The 19937-nt window shown below is 30.4% G+C and overlaps 1 protein-coding gene and 1 pseudogene across 2 annotated transcripts; one reads left to right on the top strand and one right to left on the bottom strand.

The window, feature by feature from the left end:
* Window positions 1-625: 625 nt before the first annotated feature.
* Window positions 626-3222, top strand: LOC111288727 (B3 domain-containing transcription factor NGA1 pseudogene; annotated as a pseudogene). Its single transcript, XR_016341394.1, has one exon. The product of XR_016341394.1 is annotated as a B3 domain-containing transcription factor NGA1 pseudogene (transcript).
* A 5664-nt stretch (window positions 3223-8886) lies between these two features.
* Window positions 8887-13348, bottom strand: LOC111288498 (putative calcium-binding protein At1g02270). Its single transcript, XM_022879403.2, has 11 exons — window positions 13119-13348; window positions 12819-13010; window positions 12621-12725; window positions 12379-12484; window positions 11228-11448; window positions 11046-11122; window positions 10836-10950; window positions 10617-10742; window positions 10074-10184; window positions 9888-9995; window positions 8887-9294 (listed from the first exon to the last, which is right to left on the bottom strand). The coding sequence occupies exons 1-11, from the start codon at window positions 13119-13121 to the stop codon at window positions 8905-8907; spliced, it is 1554 nt and encodes a 517-aa protein (XP_022735138.1). The 5' UTR covers window positions 13122-13348; the 3' UTR covers window positions 8887-8904.
* Between the last annotated feature and the right edge of the window lie 6589 nt (window positions 13349-19937).

The raw sequence follows: 19937 nt of genomic DNA, 5'->3' as shown, positions 1-19937 counted from the left end.
AGATGAAAAAAATTAACCAAAGCTTTAGATTGTTAAACTTTATAAAAATAGTATAATTATTTTCTTGAAAAAAATTAAAATATTTATAAATTTTGGTTTGGAAAAAAAATATTAAAAAAAGGTTAAAATAAAAAATAAAGAAACTCAACTTTTAAATGTTATTTTGTTAATTAATTTTATTTGTATTAAATTAAAAATAGTTAAATAACAAAAAACAAGTTAAAAATCAAAAAACATATTTTACATTTATGTATTGGCCGAATCATGCTATTCTATTAAAATTCATTGAATCAGACCGAAACTAACGAAAATAATTGGTATTATCCAATACAAAATCTAATATAAAAAATTATATTTAAATATATCGTATTTTAGTATAACTAGAATGTACCGACTAATACCGAAACAAAATTAATAATTATGCTACCAACAATTGTGTGATTTAATAAAATGTTGAATTCTCAATTTTAATGATCAAAATTCAAATAAGTTTTTAAGTAAAAGAGAGGAGGGTTGAAGTTGAAAGTTCAAAGCTGGAAAAAGGGTTGATGAACTTCAACTGCACTAGTGGGGGGGGATTGGTTTTGTTGTATGATAATAGAGGAATCTTTCTTTTATTGTTTGCCCACTGGTTGGAGGATGGGAGAGAGAAAGAGAAAAAGAGAGAGGAAGAGCCAGGTCTGTCTGCTTCAATCTCCTCAACTTTTCCTTCATTCGCAGGACCAGCTGCAACAGCACACAATCAATGACGCCAAAGTCAAAACTCGAAACCTAACCATAGCATGCTCTTTCTCTCTCTCTCTCTCCCTGTCTATGATATCTAAACTGGCTTTGTGGTAGTAAGCAAACAGCGGCAGTAGCAGTAATAATAGTAATAGTAAGGGAAATGACTTGGGCAAATTTTGATCAGTACAAAGGTGATTGAGAGTGAAAGAGTGACCAAGTGGCCATTTGGGGTCTTAGAGGGGAAGATAATAATAGAGATAAAAACCAAAATTTATGAAAGGACAAGCTATCACATGAGTCGAACCAGATCATTCATGGGCCCCTACGTAGGAGTATTTGCCTTATGCCACTCTCTCTGTAATCTCTTTCACCTTTGTCTCTCACATGGCTGCTCTCTCTTTAAGAACCAAAAAAGAAAAGAAAAACCATATAGGAAGAAGCTTCCAGGGAGGCAGAAAAAACTTGGGTTGAAGCCTGATCCCTTCTCCGCTTCTCTTTTCTTCTTCTTCTCTAAGCCAAAATGTTAGGTCAACCACGAGAAACAACTTTTTCCTGTTGATTCCTCCATTGCCTTGATTTGTCTTGTTTAGGGTTTTCAGTGTGTTATTTTTGGTCAAAGAAGAAGGCATCGACCCTGGTCCTTTTTTTGTACTGAGACCTGTCTTTTGGTTCCCTCGGCCCTCAAAGATCTGGACCAAAGAAAATCATACTTCCAAGAAACCAGTATTTGCAGGTCAGCTTTTGTTTTTCTTTCCATTTTCCCCCCATTTTCCCGTCAATCTTATGGTTGGATTTTCATCTCAATCATATAATCTACTGTGGGTCATCATAATTGTGAACTTTGCGAGAGAACAAAAAGGGTATATTGCAATAATGAAGACCAGGAAGATGATAAGGAAGTAATATGAGAAATTATGAGCAACTTCCCATTTTCCTATTCCTCTTCTTCAAAGTACAAAGATATTGTTCCTCAGCAACACCAAAATCTGTGGCTGGGAACCTTGGATTCTCGAGAAGATTACAAAAACAAAGAGTCTGATATCAATTTTGACAAGAAACTAGAGCTGATGGACTTGTCACTTGGCAACAACAGTGGTGAAGAATCAAATATTGGAAGCTGTAGAAGTGGTGATAGCAGTAGGTCAATTGAGAAAGAAGACATGTTCGATAAAGTTGTCACACCAAGCGATGTAGGCAAGCTCAACCGCCTTGTTATACCAAAGCAACATGCGGAGAAGTACTTCCCTCTCGACTCTTCATCCAACGAGAAAGGGCTGTTATTGAATTTCGAAGATCGGAACGGCATGCCGTGGCGGTTCCGGTATTCGTATTGGAATAGTAGCCAGAGTTATGTGATGACCAAAGGCTGGAGCCGTTTTGTCAAGGAAAAAAAGCTTGAAGCAGGTGATATTGTGTCGTTTCAACGTGGTGTTGGGGAGTCAGGTAAAGACCGGTTATACATTGATTGGAGGCGCAGGCCTAATGCACATATTCAGCTCCAAAATCCTTTCAACTTTCCTCAGTCAGTCCGGTGGGATGGACTCTACTCGCTGCCTCAATACATGTGCGAGTCACGGAACTATGAGCCTTTGCATCGGTTGAATTACAGCATTTATCCTTATAATCATCACCATCATCAACAACAACTACTACTACAGCAACAGCAACAGCAGCAGCAGCAGGCAATCACTTATGGTAATGTGGCGCATGAGTACTATCTAACGTCACCATCGGGGTCATATCATCATCAGCAGCAGCAGCAGCAACATCATGAAATTGGGGCAGTGCAAGAAGGGGGAGGAGGGCCAATGGTGATTGATTCAGTGGTTCAGGGTAATAAAACTGCAGCTAAAAGTCTAAGGTTGTTCGGTGTGAACATGGAGTGTCATACCCAAGATGAATCTTCCTCGACTTTTCCTCATGGCACAATAGGTTCAGATGACTGCCCCCATTTCTCTTCCTCTTCACTCCAATCAAGATTGTCCTATAACAATAATACCCCACTGTCAGGAATGCAATCTGAATGTTCAAAGAAAGGAAAATCTTCCTTGTCCATTGATTTGGATCCATGATGAAGAGAAAAACACAATGAACGGGTGCATTTTCTTTCTTTTTGTTACCTTGTCATCAAAATTGAGACAGGCACTGGATTCAGGAAAGAGGGTTGAAAGATCTTGAAGATAAGTTTTAGCAATCTAAGTTTTTCTTTTTCTTTTTAATTTATTTAAATATTGTTTTAGTACATTAGTTAGTTGAGGTTTGGGATCTGTGAAGAACTAAAGATGAAAATTGTGTATAATACATATACAGATATATCAGCATATTCCCAACTTTTTTATTAAATCATGTTTTTCCATTACTAGGCTTTGGCATTTCCATACTGCATCCATGGCTTTTCCCCAGTTTGTTTGGGATAATACCATGCATTTTTTTGGATAATTGAGATGTTAGAATTTAAAGCCTGATGAACAAAATTAAAAGTTCAACATTTTACCAACAGATGAGCAACACCCTTCTCCCTGACTGACAGCATTTAGTTGTTATGCATGGGTAGCTAATGGTTAATAGTATATATTTTCTTGGCTTGTTGCTGTTGAACAACTAAGCTGCAGGTTTGCAGGTAATGCACAGAAAAGTTGCAGCACTGTAAAAGGTAGTATCTGTATTCTTATTGCTAATTTGAAAATTTCCTACATATCACCACTTGACATTTGTTGCCAGTTAGATTTCCTTTCCTTTACTATACTTCTTGGTAATTCATGTCATCTCTTTACAGCCATGATCTTGTCTGGACTGCTACACACAAAAAAATCTCTTGTGCCAAGAGGTTTCAGATTCCCCAATTGATAGGTCTATTCAGACTGGACTTTCACCCTATATTGTGTAAGAACTCAGAGAACTTTGTTAGATTTTCTTTTATGAATTTTATATATTTGCATCAAATTTTGTCAGTGCCTCTAATAAGTATTGATAAAGTTTCAATTAAAGCACCATTAATACAGCCTAACGAGTCTTTATGTATTAGTTAAATTATTGGTTAAAGTTTCATTTTATATTACAATTCGATGCTTAAAATATAAAAACATTTTTTTTGTCAAACATATATATATTTTGTTAAAATTTTAAATCGTATAATTTTCATGTTTTTTTTTTTTTATCATTTTCGTATTATTTTTGTATTTTTTATATAATTTTCATATCATATTATTATGTTATATTTAAAATTATCAGGTCTAATTTTTACTATATAATAGCAATATTCATCCCCAAAATGGGAACTAGAAAATAATGATGTGCAAAAGCCAGGTAGTCCAGGTCAGTAGGAAAATTAATCAACCTAGTACTTTGACATCAAATATATCTTCTCAAATGACATGAAATGAAACAATGTTTGATTCAACGAATAATAAACACATTTAGGATGGTTATATCAGCAATTTATAAGTATTCAAATCCAGTAGTAGCACTTGAAGAAGATCTGATTTTCTTGGTATGCATGCTGAATTGGTAATATTGATAGTAACATTCTCACTCAATTATTTTCACTTCTGGTTATTGAGTGACTCGGCTTCGAAATCGACTAAAATAGTAGTAAAGCACTAAAATGCACTGAATTCACTCTTTTCCTTCCTGTTTAGTTGAGTTGCATTCATAACTAAATACATATATATAACACCTGATAAGCGAAATGCATTTCCAGTTTGATGTTATATAATAATAATATATTGCTTTCTCTAGCTATGTTAAGGGCATCTGTGTATATATGGTCCCTGCCCTATTAGAAGTATTAATGATATTTTTATTCAAAAGAGATAAGGAGAAAGGGATTGCACGTTCTGATATTTGAACTTTAGACTTGCTATATGACATCTCCTAAAAGTGGTTACATGAACCAATTGAACTAAGTTTAGGGTTCAAAAGTATTGATGGTTGCCTTAGCCTTAATGAGTAGTTTGACAGGTTTTTGAAGTATCTATGCAGCAAATGCATATCTTTCACGTCATTCAATATAATTTGATCTATTTTATTGCATGTCTTATTCTGATGTTTTGAGATTCTAAATCATGCATGGACTTGATTTCATGCTTGTTCTAGTAATAGTTTGTTACCACATAATTCTATATTTCTGGGATTTGACATCTGCATCTAAGAAATTAGGATGTATAGAATTGACGATCTTCATCTTGACAGTACAGACATTGAATGCTGGAAATTTATATGCATGATTTTATAAGATATTATTACCCCTTAGAAATTCTCTAATATGCAAGACAGCAGAGAAAATAAAAGCTTTTGGATTGATTTATGCTGGAGATCATTTCAACTATAAGGCCAATAGTAGTATGAACTGTTAGTAAAATACCTAACTCTTAATTTCAGTGATCAGGATTCAAATTCAGATAACTTCAAGTATAAAAAAACCATAAGAAACCAAAAATAACAGAAACAAATCACCTTGATTATATGCTGTATTTGTATTCTCATTGCTGCGCATGGTTTTCTACTTAAGGAAGCATAAATATTTTAATTGCACAATGATGAAATATTGAGAATATAATTGTCATTAAATGTTGTAATCTAGTATAGTTTTTGCCGAGGCCCTAGACATGGTGGATATTTTGGTTTCTATTTATGGTTTCATTAGTTTGAGAATTAAAGAAAAGATGTAAATTACTATGCATATGCATTTATAGTGGCAGATTAGGAACTATGAACAGACACATATGGAGACATATCTGTCTTCCCAGACATGTCTTCCTAGAAAGGAAACAAACTTCCATTTGATTAGGCAATTAGTTTCCAAATATTAATGGACTTAAAATAGTAATTATTGTTTTGTATAGTTGATGTATTTTCTGGTGAGGTTATATGATGCTTGCCTTAAGGCTGAATGAACAACTGACCTCGGATATCAAAGATGATCTGTCACAAAGAGAATGGTTAGGGGCATCGGAGGTAGTTTTTCGAGACGCGCTTCAATGCTGAAATCAGCAATGTATCAGAGAGAGGGAAAGAAGAAGTACGGACAGTGAGTAGGTAGAAAAAGTAGGATACAAGTTTAAGGTCAAGAATGAATTACCCGTGGTCCGATCTTACATTTTATACATAATTTGTGTTGATATGGTTAATTGGCTTATTTAATGATAGTCAAGTGTTGAATCAATCACCAATTTGGCGGTGAGCAGTTGTTGACTTGATAGTTAAAGTGTTGACGGACGACCAAAGTATAACAATGCTTGTCCACTCTTCAGTCTTCCCTTACATTGCACCAATCTCAAACTAGATACATCTATACATGAGGCACAGCTGCACCGCATTAAGCAAACAAATAGAATGTGCTTGACAGATCAGAGCCTTATGGCATTTTCTACCCAAAAGAAAACAGATTACATTAGGCTGATTTCTAGATATATAACAATTGCAATATTACATCAAGACTTGCCTGATAATTGATAAAATAAAAAAGCTCAACACAAAGAGACTTCAATATTTCCGTCCCTTCGTTCTGTGTTTGAAGATTCTAGTTCCATTCCAAGGAAAGATAAACAAAAAGGGAGAGCTTGAGGGGTCCCTTTTAATGGCAGAAGTTGATTCCTGGTAAGCTTCTTTTAAAATGTTCTTTTGCCACTGTATTATTCACTTGCAAGGCCCTGGTAAAGTACCATATATGCACGTTGAGATGCTATTTCATTGAAGTTTATCAGTTAAGTTTAAGAATATAAGCATCCTTTCAAAATGAAGTGAAAAACTATTAACTCATTATCCTTATAGATAACCATCTAGAAGACCTATAATGATAGAAACAAAGCAAATTTATGGATGCCCTATTTTTTATAAAGTTGATTATATTATAAATTGAAAAATAAATTGCAGATATTAAAATTTAAACTCTAAATCTACTTAATGCTATCCATTAAAAATAATTACATGAACTATCAATTAAAAATAAATTTGATAATTCGAATACTTGTATCATATTTTATACGAAAATATATATTACACTTCAAAATTTTTTTATTTTTATTAAATTCATATATTATTTTTTGTTAAAACTTTAACCCATCACATCTATTTTTTTGTATTATTTTTATATTATATTTAAAATTATAAAATCTAAATACAAGTAAATTGCTAAATGCCACATTCTAAAGATGAAAAAAATTACAAAAATTTAAATTTAAATTTGAAACTAATTGTAATGCAATCTTTTAAAATAAATCCATAAATTAATTAGATTAAATTTTAAATTCATATCTGGATGATGCTTTAATAAAGTGAAAAAAAGTTAACAGCCTAGATGTCTAATACTAATAAAGGTTAAAGCCATAGATATTGGAAAGATTTTACATAAAGATTAAAGCATAGGGTAATATTATTATATTGGTTTAATACAAACAAAAAAAAAATGAGAGCAAGATGGGTAGAATTAAGGTTAAAAAAGATTCATTAATTTCAATCTCAAGATTCCTAGCTATGCTCAAAAGGAGAAAAAAAAAAGTCATTGAAATTGTAATCCACCAAAAAAAGTCATTGAAATTGAAGTCCACCACACCCTATAAAGAGAGTTATACATAGGCTAGGTTTAATAGGCATAATTGATGTTGATAAAAGAAACCACATGTGCCAGATACGAAGACAGTAAAAAAAAAAAAATCATCTTTCTTATCTGGTTCACTGTATTTCTTTTAAAAATTTTGATAATTCGTAAAATATTATATTTATTTCTTATTTTATATAAAAATTATTTATCTTATTAACATATAAATATAAAATATAATTTTTTAATTTTATTAATTATATTTATAATTTTTTTAAGATTTTAAATTATATTATTTTTATATTTTTTATTTATATTATTTTATATCATATCATTATATTATATTTTAAATTATTAAATTTACGATTTTTTCCCTACCTTCTTTTGAGGCTGGTGCAGGAGGCCTGAAATGCATAAACTCTCTTTTGGGTGTTGATTATGTGCATTTAATGCCATTTCTAACTTTGATTATAACATAGGACATACAAAAATATTCATTTTCCATTTTACAAAATCTTTTTATTATAAAAAATAAACAAATTGAATATAAATAAAAATTTATTATATTCATAATTTATTTATTTAAAATAAATTATTAAATATTATTTATAATTATTTATTAAACTTAATAAATAAATAAAAATTCAATCTATTCACAAACTATTTATCGAATAATTTATTTGTTTACACAAACTAATTAAACATGAACAAATTTTATTATATTCATAATTTACTATTTTAATAAGTAAATTTTAAAATATTATTCGTGATTTTTTATTAAATTTAATAAATAAATAAAAATCAAATCTATTTACAAATTATTTATCAAACATTCTACTCATTTATATCTCTAATCACAAAATTTTGCTCAAGTGGAAATAGAGTATTTTTCTTTTAATTGAGTTCAAATCTTAAAATATAGTGAAAAAATAATTTATTAAATTATATGTAAATAAAAATGTTTACACCCACCAAATTGGTATTAGAAAAGGAATTGTACTATTACTTTTAAATTTTTATATATTCCAGTTCCATTGACATATCTTTATCTTTAAGATTGTAAGCTACTATATATAGCAAGCTTTATCATTTAAAGAGAATTATGACTGTTTGAGATAGAGTAGTTATATCAAGAATTTGTGCATGCCTTTTATGATCCACTAATGGAAGGTTAATTTAAGTGGTAAAAAAAGTTTGTTTTGTTTTGTTATCTGGGTTTGAATCTATTTAAAAATTATGAAGAAAATAATTTTTTATAAATTCGGATCAAACATAAATAAACATAAAATTTCTTAACTTTTACTAGATTTATATATAATTGGGAATAGAATTTTAACTTGTATATATTTTTATGTTATTTTTATATATCGTGTTTAAAATTATCACATCCATTACACGCCTTATAGTAGGGCCCAATTCTTCGCCAGGTGCTTTATTACATACTATTATTGCAGGTCCAACCGAGCCCAACCAACTTAGAAAGCCAGCCCCGTACGAGTCGTGGTTGCATGTAATGTCACAAGACAATCACATATGGAATCCATTAAAGAGGCTCTACTGCTTAAGAACTGAAACCTAAATAGATTCAAATAAAGCCAGATAATATGAACAATCTGCTTGCCTAACCAAAATTGAAAATTTCATTTTCTTCTCTTTGGGCTCGTCCGCCATAAATGGCTAAACAGATGTGAGGAAGCTACTTTCAGTGGACTATACAAACATGCATTTCCGAACTTTAGGTATTTTTTTTTACAATGTGTAACAAAATTTGTCTTCTCTTTTTTGCTATCAACTAATGTTCTATGCGGTTTTTTCGAACACCGTAACCTCACCGGTGAGAACACGGCGGTGAGTCGGGCATGATCGGAAAGGGAGTAGTTTTCGGGCCATATCCCCTTCTCAACTTCACGGGGGAAGAGAACCGCATTCTTGACTGCAAAACCTATAGCTTCTTCTGCAATGCCTTCATTTGAGTCCTCTAAGCTGCAACCTTGATCCATATGTTCTGACCATGTAGAGTTCCAAATTCTCTGCAGCAATGTCAACCAATTACTCAATGTTTTATTCTTAAAACATGAAGATTTGCAACATGATAAGTGATGATGACTGTTCAATGCTGTTTGCATACAGAATGGAATTCTAAATTTCTTTCATCTTATTCAGTTTTCAGGAGAAAAGTTGCTTAAATACCACATTGACATAAAGCTTTTTTTTTTTTTTTTTATGCTCGAGATTGCCAGGATTTGAACTTGGTCATTGAAACTAAAGAGTTCAGCACTCTAACAACAGGCCATGCAGTTCTGTCCTCTTATAAAGCTATTTCAGGTTACATCAGATAATGTTGCCAAAACTTAATATAGTAACAAGACGGCATGTGTCCTCTCATATTATCATATGTCAAATGTGCTTTCTCATATTATCTATGCTGTCTCTCATATTTCTGTTTGATCACCTAAAGTTTAGAAAATGGTACATCAAAGTAGCCCATAGGCTGAGGAAGAATTAGTAGCAGGGTATCAAACTGAATATTTGGGTATCAAATTTGGTTTATTTTACGTTGCTTAGGCTATAACACAAAGGCATCCTACTACTAGTAAAATGACTGAAATTTACAGCAACACACCTTAAATTCTTCAGGGTCTAGAACACCATTTCCATCAATGTCTGCTTGGACCCAGAGATCTTTTGTCTCCTGGAAACTTAGTCCATGAGAACGACCTGTTAAATTTACCTGCAGATGGTACAGAAATGGTGTGAATTTTACCACTCTCATTATACTAATTATATCAAGGAAGTGAATTAAGAGTACCTGTCTAAGTGCTTCACAAAAAGCTGAATAAGTTATATAGTTGCCATTGTTGTCAGCCCTTAGAAAGGCAAAGGCATCATTTTCAGCCAATGACACCTTTTGAAGTTGATACTAAAACCAAGAAAATGGAAATTAAATTTTAGAAGTGGAACGATAATTGGTGATCTTCATTTGCTAACAAAAAATGTAAAACATATGCTTCCCATCATGCTCTTTTTCATATGATACACAAGTGTTAAGGAAAGAATCACTGATATTAGTGCTGAATTCAGATTCAAGAACAAGTCACTTGAAACTTTCATGGCCATATGAAGCATGGATTGCAGATTTGACAAGTAGTTATAATGCATTAACTTATCAGAAATTAAGCCAAGCATCAGATATGGCCCGCCCCAATCTAAATGTGTAATGGCTTTTTCCATGGAGAGAGGAAGTAAAATTTTAAATACTGATTTTTTAAGAACTAAATAAACTATAATGAGAGCTAGAAATAAAGAGAATTTGGTACAACAAACAGTTTAGTATTAAAAATGCTGAACTAACCTTTATTATACCAAAAGCTGCTTCAGCCCAACTTATCTTCAATGGTTTTTGTGACTTATTAGGATTACGAAGCCATATGAAATCGACACCACAGATGTTTCCCCTATGATTTAGATGGCTAACCCACTGTGGGATACACGAGAGCAGAGCCAACATATTTAATCAGTAAGCATTGCAGATTGATAAAAGATGCTAAAATCTGAAACTGAATATGCTTACCTTGTGAGCATCTGCATCGCCATCTGTATATTGATGAGCAATATCATATGATGATACAAATCCCTGGGACCTAAGGAACTTGTAAACATGCCCACGCTTGCTTCCATTCCAGTCACTGCAAAATCAATAACATTAAAATAAAAACAAAACAAATTAGAATGCCCTCTGGTGAGGAGATCATCAAACAATAAAACCAAGGATAATGCTTACCCGCAGAGTATGACAGGCATCTGGTTGAGTTTGTTTTCTCTCTGATATGTTTCTAGATATTGTAGTATTTTGTAAACCTAAGAGAAGAATACCAATAGTCTGTTAACTAGGAAAAGGAAAAAAAAAATGAAACAGAGACCGGAGTCATTTATGGATATATTTCAGAAGAAGACAATATCTACCTGGTGCAGTCTTACAATAGATAAACTGGAATCATGAGGAAATAGCAGGTGGGTGTTCACAATAAGAATTTCTTGTTCAACAATGTCATTCCGATTTTGTGACAAAGGGACAACTGCTTGAACATGTAACAATTGAGCAACACGGTCTCCAAAGTCATTGAAGAGCAACTCTCTATGATTCAAAACCCTGAAATACTCCTTGTGGATAGCTGTCAGCAAACCTGTGGAAGTAAAATAATATAAGTTCTCAAGCTAAGACGAATAAGTAGTTAAAGAGAAATATAATCAAAACAACAAAAACATCAAGGACTAAAGTAATTGAATTTAAATCTTGCAGGATGGTCTACACACATTATAAGGACTATAAACAGCCCAAAAGATATGACCATCCTCTTCCCAGTTGCTTGCAGACAAAAAGATAGAGCAAAAGGGAAAATATGTGAATTATAAAGGAAACAGTTCAGCCACCAAAAGGTGTGAAACAGGTCCTTCTTCTGTTTACCCTATTCTATCGGAGCCAAGCCAAATGGCAGACTTGCATACTGAAAGTGGACAAGTTAGACATGAACTGCCAAACTGAGGAGCACTCAGCCGCATCATACTTAGAGGTGTAAATGAACAAAACGTTCAACGCACAGTTTGTAACCAAGCTTGGTTTTTGTTCGTTTATATTTGTTTATTAAACTTAACAAATGATCACGAATAATATTTCAGAGTTCATTAGTTAAACAAACAAATCATGAATATAGCAGAATTCATTTATATTCAATTTGCTCGCTTACATACAAGGTGTAAACAAATAGATTGTTTAGCAAACAACTCATGAACAGACTCAGTTTCTATTCATTTATTAAGTTTAATAAACAATTACGAACAACATTTAGGGTTCATTAATTAAACGAATAGATCACAAACAAAGCAAAGTTCTTTCATGTTTGGTTCATTTACACCCATAATCAAACTACATGTAATATTACAAAATTTTGTGCAAACTCTCAAATTCTCTAATGATTTTGACTTGATTTAAGCTTAATTTACTTGTACATTCATAATCTAGAAATCATACAAGAACATCCCTATCTACCCAAGTTATAAACAAAATCTTAAAATTTGTCTCCACTATGAGAAGAAATCAGTTAAAGAGCATGTACCATCTCCTCGGTTGTTAGTTCTTGCAAGCTTGAAGGTATCATAACCTGCAGCACCAAGCCTTTCTTCATACATATGCACCAATTCTTCATTTCCAACCCAAAATTCCTAATCATTGAACGAAACAAATGCACATTAAAAAAGGCTTATGTTATCGGAGTTGAAATTAAGGCTCTTAACGGAAGGAAAGAGTTATTTCTTTAACAATTCATAGCAATAGAAGAAAAGGGGGCATGAAACCCACCTGGAGACAGATAATGGAAGACCTTTCATAAAGCAACCAATCAACAATTCTCTCATTTCTAGCTAACCAAAATGCTCTAAAATCACTTTCTCGTACGCTCTGATTCTGTTGCATCATCATCATCATAAAAGAATGAAATTAGCAAAATTTACAAATGAAAAGATATCAATAAAATAAAATAAAATAAAAAGAAATCACCTGCTGATCCAATCGCTTGTAGATAGGAGCCAGGATGTTGAAGGTGGTACATGAAACGCAAGGCTCCCCCATTGTTGAAGAAACATAACCAGGTTTCGTTCTCAAAATCGTTCCTTTATAAGGAACAGACTCGTTTTCACTTGAATCCACATTGGCAAATTCAGGGTCATTATGAAATCCAGCCAACATCACCTTTCAAAACAAAAAAAGAAAAAAAGAAAATCATTACAAGACAGAAAATTGAAAAAGAAACAAAACCCAAAGTCCCAAACAAGACAAAGATTCCAAATTTCCACATACCATTTCAGAATTCTTGTCACTTTGTTATTGTTGTCGTTCTTGTTGTCGTTGTTGAGGTCAGCAAGGAAAGGGGGAAGCAGACAATGAAGGTTTTGAAAAGGGTGGTTTTCTTGAATTGATAGAAAACAGGGAGAGGTGGCCAGGTGGTTTTTTCTGTTTATTAAAAACGATAGGGTCGTTTAGCGTCCTCTTGTTACAGCTGGCTATGCCCTGGTTGAGGCCCTTCAGACAAGAAATAATCACTTTGTGGGCTAATTTTAACTGTCCCTTTGATTCTTAACTGTAACAAGAATATTCCACTTTTTATAGGCTTTTAACACATTATTAACATGGAATTTTTCCTCAATGATCATTTAGTTTGATGGAATGAGAAAAAAAGAAAGGAAAAAAAATCAAAATTATAGTATTCATGTTTGCTCGATTTGATATTTTTTATTTAGTTTGATTCAAAATAAATGTTAAATATTTTAATTCAATTCGAATTTATAAAATTTATAATTAAATATGATAATTCATATATTTATATAATATAAAATATTAAAATTTATATATTTATATCATATTTTATATGAATATTATATATTAGAATTCGTTTCACACTCAAAAATATGAATTTTTTTATTTTGTTAAATATATATTATTATTTAAATTTTAAATTATATTATTTTTATATTTTATTTTCATATCATATTTTAATCATATCATCATATCATATTTTAAATTATTAAATTTATTTATAATATTATCCATTAATCGATCATTATGATATTCGTTTTCATGCCAATTTGATATTGTCTTTTGTAAAAGATAATAATGGATTCAATCTTTTATTTTTTTCAACGAGAGGATATGGGTGAAAATAAATTGGGAGTGGGAGGTTTTATTTATTTATTTATTTTTGGGTGGAGTATTTTTAAGGAAAGGGAAAAGAGTATTTCACTCGTAATATATCATTTAATTAATCAAATGTTAATGAAAGAAAACATATTGTAATGGGAAGTGTTAAGTAGCTACCCCACGACAAGATCTCATGTAAATTAGTAACTAGTGAATTTATGTCTGACTTGGAACATCATTAAATAATGTTGTTTTAAGATGCATTACAGAGATTTTAAAATTCAAAGTCTGACTTAGGGTTTGCGTGAGATTGATTTTAATAAATTAAAATAATAATAGATATAAAATTGATTATTATAATAATAAAATTAAAATTAATGATAAAATATATATTTGATTATAAAAATAGTAGTGATCATGAATCAACTATAGCAAGAATAAAAAATGATCATTAAATATTATGTTAAAAATTATATGTGATAAAAAATTTTAATTATTTATAAATAATTAAAATTTTATTCAATCTTTTTATGTTAAATAATAATTTTGTTAATAAATAATTAAATTTTATTTATTTATTAATTGATTTTATAATAATAATTTATAATTTTTAAATAAAAATAAAAAATTAAATTATAATAAGATTTTTGTCTCTACAACATAACTTGTAAAGAAAAATACCTACAATTAATTATTAGATAAAAAAATGTTCAATGGCGAGTCGATGCGGACATGTCGCAACACCCTTTTTTTTTAATCAATTTTTAAATAGAAAACGACACATAAAAACAAAGAAAAATAAGTTCAAAATCATAGAAGAAATTACACCTAACAATTTTTGGGCTAGACCCAAATCTAGTAACACAATTATTTGGATCTGAACCGTTTATAATTGGGTCATGAATCGGGTTGACAATTCCTTCTCTATTATTATTATTTTTTTCTTTTTTAGCTTTTTTTTTCTACCTTCCAAAATGCACTTCCTTACAAGGAAGAGTAAAAATCGGTTAAAATAAAAAAAAACCAAAAAAATCAAAATTTTTGGGTAAATCAAGTTAGTTAATTTGGGTTATTTGGATATTTTAGTTATACTTTCGATTTAAATGGTTAAAACGGTCGATTTAAAAGTTCTAAATTTGAAATTGAAATAATTAAAATAATCGATTTAATATAAGATAAATAATTAAATAAAATTTTATAATCACCTATTTTTTAGATTTTTCTTTTAGTTGTCAAACCCTAGCCGCTCATTTACACTATCTACATTTTTTTATCTCCTCTTTTCTCTCAGATTTTATGATTTTCCTTCCCTAATCTATCGATCGTAAACTTGCCGCACACCAATCTCAACAATCAACACTTTGATTTACTGCACATCTTCTCTTTCTCTTTTTTGTCTCTCATTTCACCCTTAACACTCTAAACTGTCGTGTCTTTGCTACTGCCTGCTGCATCGCTCTATGCCTCCTTGATTCCGCCTCTTTCCTTTTTCAATTCCTCTCATAGTCTTCTATCTTCCTCAACTCCCTTGTCTTCTATGACACTAAAAACCTTTCTTTCTTTTGTAATCATTTTTTTTTCTTTTTCATAACTTTTGGATTTGGGTATTTTTGTTGTTGTTTAAGCAATGTTATTTGACAATTGACCTTGCTAATTTGTTTGAAATCTGTGTAATTTTTTCATTTGTAAATGGTTATTGAATGTGATTTATTTTCTTATGTTTGTATATAGCTTAACTTTTTTTTTTTTAAAGATGTTAAATGACTAATCGAAATCTTACACAAGAGGATGCTTAATCAATCCCTCAAGTAGATACACATGGAATAAAAAATGAAGTTGTGGCTGTTAAATTGAAAAAAAGATGACCAAACACATGGTTAGAGGTATAGGACCACTTCACCAAATTTAATGACAAAAGTGAACTCAAAGCTAGATACAATTATTGTGATAGAGAATTTTATGCTCACCCTAAAAAAAATGAGACATTTGCATTAAAGAATCATATGGGTTCTTATATGAAATTTTCTCGTGGTAGTGGTGATCTTTCCCAACCAAAATTGGTTTTTAGCTCGAAAAGAGATAAGTCTTTAGGTACTTGAAAGTTTGATTAAGATGCTATTAAGAGAGATGTAGCTGAGATGATAATTATAGATGAGTTACCTTTCAAATTTGTGGAAGCGAAAGAATATAGGTGTTGTATGGCTATTACATGTTCTAGATTTCATGTATCATCACGATGGACAATTGCTAGGGATTGTTATCAAATTTATGTTGATGAAAAAGCTTTCTTAAGGCAATTCTTGAAATTATCTTTTACAAGAGTAGCTCTTACCACTGACACTAGGCCTCATTGTAAAGAGTCAATTATATGTGTCTCACAACTCATTTTATTGACAATGATTGAAAACTTAACAAAAAGTTATTAAACTTTTATCCTATTTTTAGTCATAAAGGTAAGGCTATTGGTAAAGCAATTGAAAAATGTTTATGTGATTGAAGGATTGATAAGGTTTTTGCTATTACAATTGATAATGCTAGTTATAATGATATTGCAATCTCGTACTTGAGAAAAAAAACTTAACAATACAGGAACTAGTATTGTAAGAAGCAAATATCTTCATTTGATATGCATTGCTCATATTGATAAAGTTTTTGCTATTACAATTGATAATGTTAGTTATAATGATGTTGCAGTCGCATACTTGAGAAAAAAACTTAACAATACAGAAACTAGTATTGTAAGAGACAAATATCTTCATTTGAGATGCATTGCTCATATTGTTAACCTTATAATGAGTGATGAGTTAAAGAAAATGAGTGATTCAATTGCTTGTGTTAGAGGGGCTATTACATATGTAAGACAATCACCCTTTAGGTTGGCCAAATTTAAAGAATATGTTGCTAATGAACACATTCAAAGTAACAGCTTGTTATACTTGGATGTTTACACTAAGTGGAATTTCATTTACTTGATGATGGAATAAACTTAAAAGTTTGAAAGGGCTTTTGAAGCTTTTGATGATGTTGATCCTTACTATAAAAGTGAGCTTGTGTTGGGAGATGGGGTGCCCAATCAAAATGATTGAGCAAGTGTTAGAAAATTATGCCTTTTTTTGCAAAAATTTTACAACCTTACAATTAGAGTTTCAAGTTCTTTGTATGTTACCACTAATAATTTTCTTGAAGATATTTGTGGTGTTTATGGTATTTTGCAAAATTGACAATTGAATGTTGATGTTGAGTTAAGTATAATGGCTAAGAAATGAAGGATAATCACCACAAGTATTGAGAGAATGTAGAAAAAATGAATATGTTACTTTATCATGGTTTTTGGACTATTAGTTTGTGTTTCTAGAATGTTACGGACTGTTGTGTTAGATAACTTAAGTTTGTATTCAAGTTTGTGTTTATGGACTGTTACAGATAGCTAGTGTTAAATAAATTATGGATTGTTAGTGTTATTTAAGTTTGTGTTTATGTTATATTGTATTTTTATTTTTATTTGAGTATATTAACAATGTTTGAATTTATTGGATTATGTGTTGAGTATTTGAGTACTTAACTATCCTTACATGAATTACATTTGGATTTTGACAATATTATTGAAGGCGTTTTTAGTCAAACATACCTTCAATAATATGTCAAAAAATTTAGACAAGATTATTAAAGACGTTTTTGGTAAAAAATTTTAAAACGCCTTTAATAATCTTCTCAACAAATTGGATGTGATTAGTGAAGATATTTTTTACCAAAAACACTTTCAATAATCCAATAAAAAATTTGAAATTTAACGGGATTAATGAAAGTATTTTTGACAAAAAAATACATTTAATAATCTCCTCAAAAAAATTAGACTTTGAAGAGATTATTAAAAGCTTTTTTGACAAAAAAGATCTTCAATAATCCATTTTAATTAAAAATTAGATTATTTATTAAAACTATTATTATACCAAGAAGATTATAGTAATTATTTAAGATGTAATATATGTAAATTTTCTCAATCAAACAAGTGAATCTGAACACGAAATACCCTAAAATTAAAAGAAAACCCCAAGTATTGCATTTTTTCAAGGATCATACTTTTTCTCGAAATCTACAATTTCGTGAACCAAATGCCTCCTCAAGGTTTAATGCAAGAAATAAAAACTAAAACCGACTAATCCAAGAAAACTGATCGAAACTAATCACTTTAATTTAGTTCGATTTTTTTAATTTTGCTTACATACATCAATCAATTTGATTTTTATAATAGATTAAGTCGATTATTCAATTTTTACGACCGAATTAATTGAATCAACCATTTGCATAGCCTTACTTCCTTACAAATCAATTGAAACCAACATATGAAGCATATACAATGTAAATCGAACGATTCGTGTATTTATATCGTATAAAATATTAAAATTTGTATCTTTACATCGTGTTTTACATGAAAATTATGCATCATAATTTGTATCGACACAAAAATATAAAATATAATTTTTTTATTTTATTAAATCCATATATAATTATTATTATAATTTTAAACTGTATCACATTTGTGTCTTATTTTTATATCGTTTTTATATCATGTTACTGTATTATATTTTAGATTATCAGATCTATAAACAAGTAATAACTCATAATACGATATAAAAATAATAATACAATAATTTCTAAAAATTAAGATATAAATACATGAGATAATAATAAAAATATTTTTTAATATATTATAATTAGCAAGTAAAAATATATAATAGCAATTAGACAGGTCTAAAGGAAAATTAATGATAGATACGACAATAAATGAATATAGAGTACCATTACCCGCATTGTTGTATTTGGCCAAGTTTGATACGTATGTTAACGTCAAAAGTGTCAAAATATCAAGCACGAATACCACACGGGTGCACATTGATTCAGATGTGTCCGTACTTAGGAGTTAAGAACCTGCCGCCAAGTGAGAACGTAGTCAGCCATGAATCCACAAAAGCTAATTTTCAAGAGAAATTAACTTCTCCCAACTCTTCCTGAGCTTGCCCAGTTTTTTTTTTTTTTTTAATTTACCCTTAAATCTTTTTATTTTATTATTTATTTGATTAAAAAAATATTACGTGCATAAATTTTTTTAAACTCATAATTTTTAAGTGTTAATTTTAATTATATGCGGAATTTTAAACATACGGTATTCATTGTTAAAACAAGTTTGCTTTGTTTCCAATACAGTTGCAACCTGATCTGCAAAACTTTCCTCATTGTGTGCGATATGCTTGTGGGATGACTATTATATTAAGATCAAATAATTATAAACAAAAAACAAAAGTGATAGAAAAAATACAATTTAAAATTTTAATAAAAATTTTATGGGTTCAATAAAAATAAAAAAAATGTATTTTGCATTTGACATGTTATTAATATCATAATTTTCATATTTTATACATTTGTCGTGTAAACATGATATTGCAGATGCTTCTACACCAAAAGAGAGAATGAAAACCTGTAACAACACTTTTTTTATTGCACATGAACCATGAAAATCAAGATTTTTGTTGTTCTAGCTAATTGTTTACTTGTAAGAATATTCCTCCATAAAATTATTTGAATCAGCCCTGTGAGACGCACCTATTGATGGAATAGAACAGGGATGCCCAACTCCAACTACTTACAAGCTTTGTAACAAGAGCAAATATAATACCCATAATCAATCAATCAATCACTCTTTCTGCCTAGGATGCCGATGTTTTTTGCAGTTTGAAAAATCACATAAGCAAACAAGATGACTGGCATCCAAACAGAGAGATGCAGAGATCATGAGCATCCTAAACAACCATCTAAACACCAGTTTAAATCTCTATATAGCCAAATATTTGCTTCGGCCATTCATGCAACTATAAGCTTGCTCTAAGCAGTGGCGGATCCAAGATTGTTTTTGGGGGGTGTCTATTTATATACCATATAAAAAACTACAACGGATTTATCAATTCTGTCGATGAAAAAATTTTG

This window comes from Durio zibethinus, chromosome 4 (genome assembly GCF_047325235.1).
Source record: "Durio zibethinus cultivar Kanyao isolate XHJ-2024 chromosome 4, ASM4732523v1, whole genome shotgun sequence".
Classification (NCBI taxonomy): Eukaryota; Viridiplantae; Streptophyta; class Magnoliopsida; order Malvales; family Malvaceae; genus Durio; species Durio zibethinus.
Note: the sequence above shows the minus strand (reverse complement) of the source record. Positions and strands in the feature narration are given on the sequence as shown.

Coding starts and splice junctions, on each gene's coding strand:
- LOC111288498 (XM_022879403.2), bottom strand. Junction 10,951..11,045: donor ATGCCTGTCATACTCTGCGG/GTAAGCATTATC, acceptor TTGATTTTGCAG/TGACTGGAATGGAAGCAAGC. Junction 10,743..10,835: donor GCGATGCAGATGCTCACAAG/GTAAGCATATTC, acceptor TGTATCCCACAG/TGGGTTAGCCATCTAAATCA.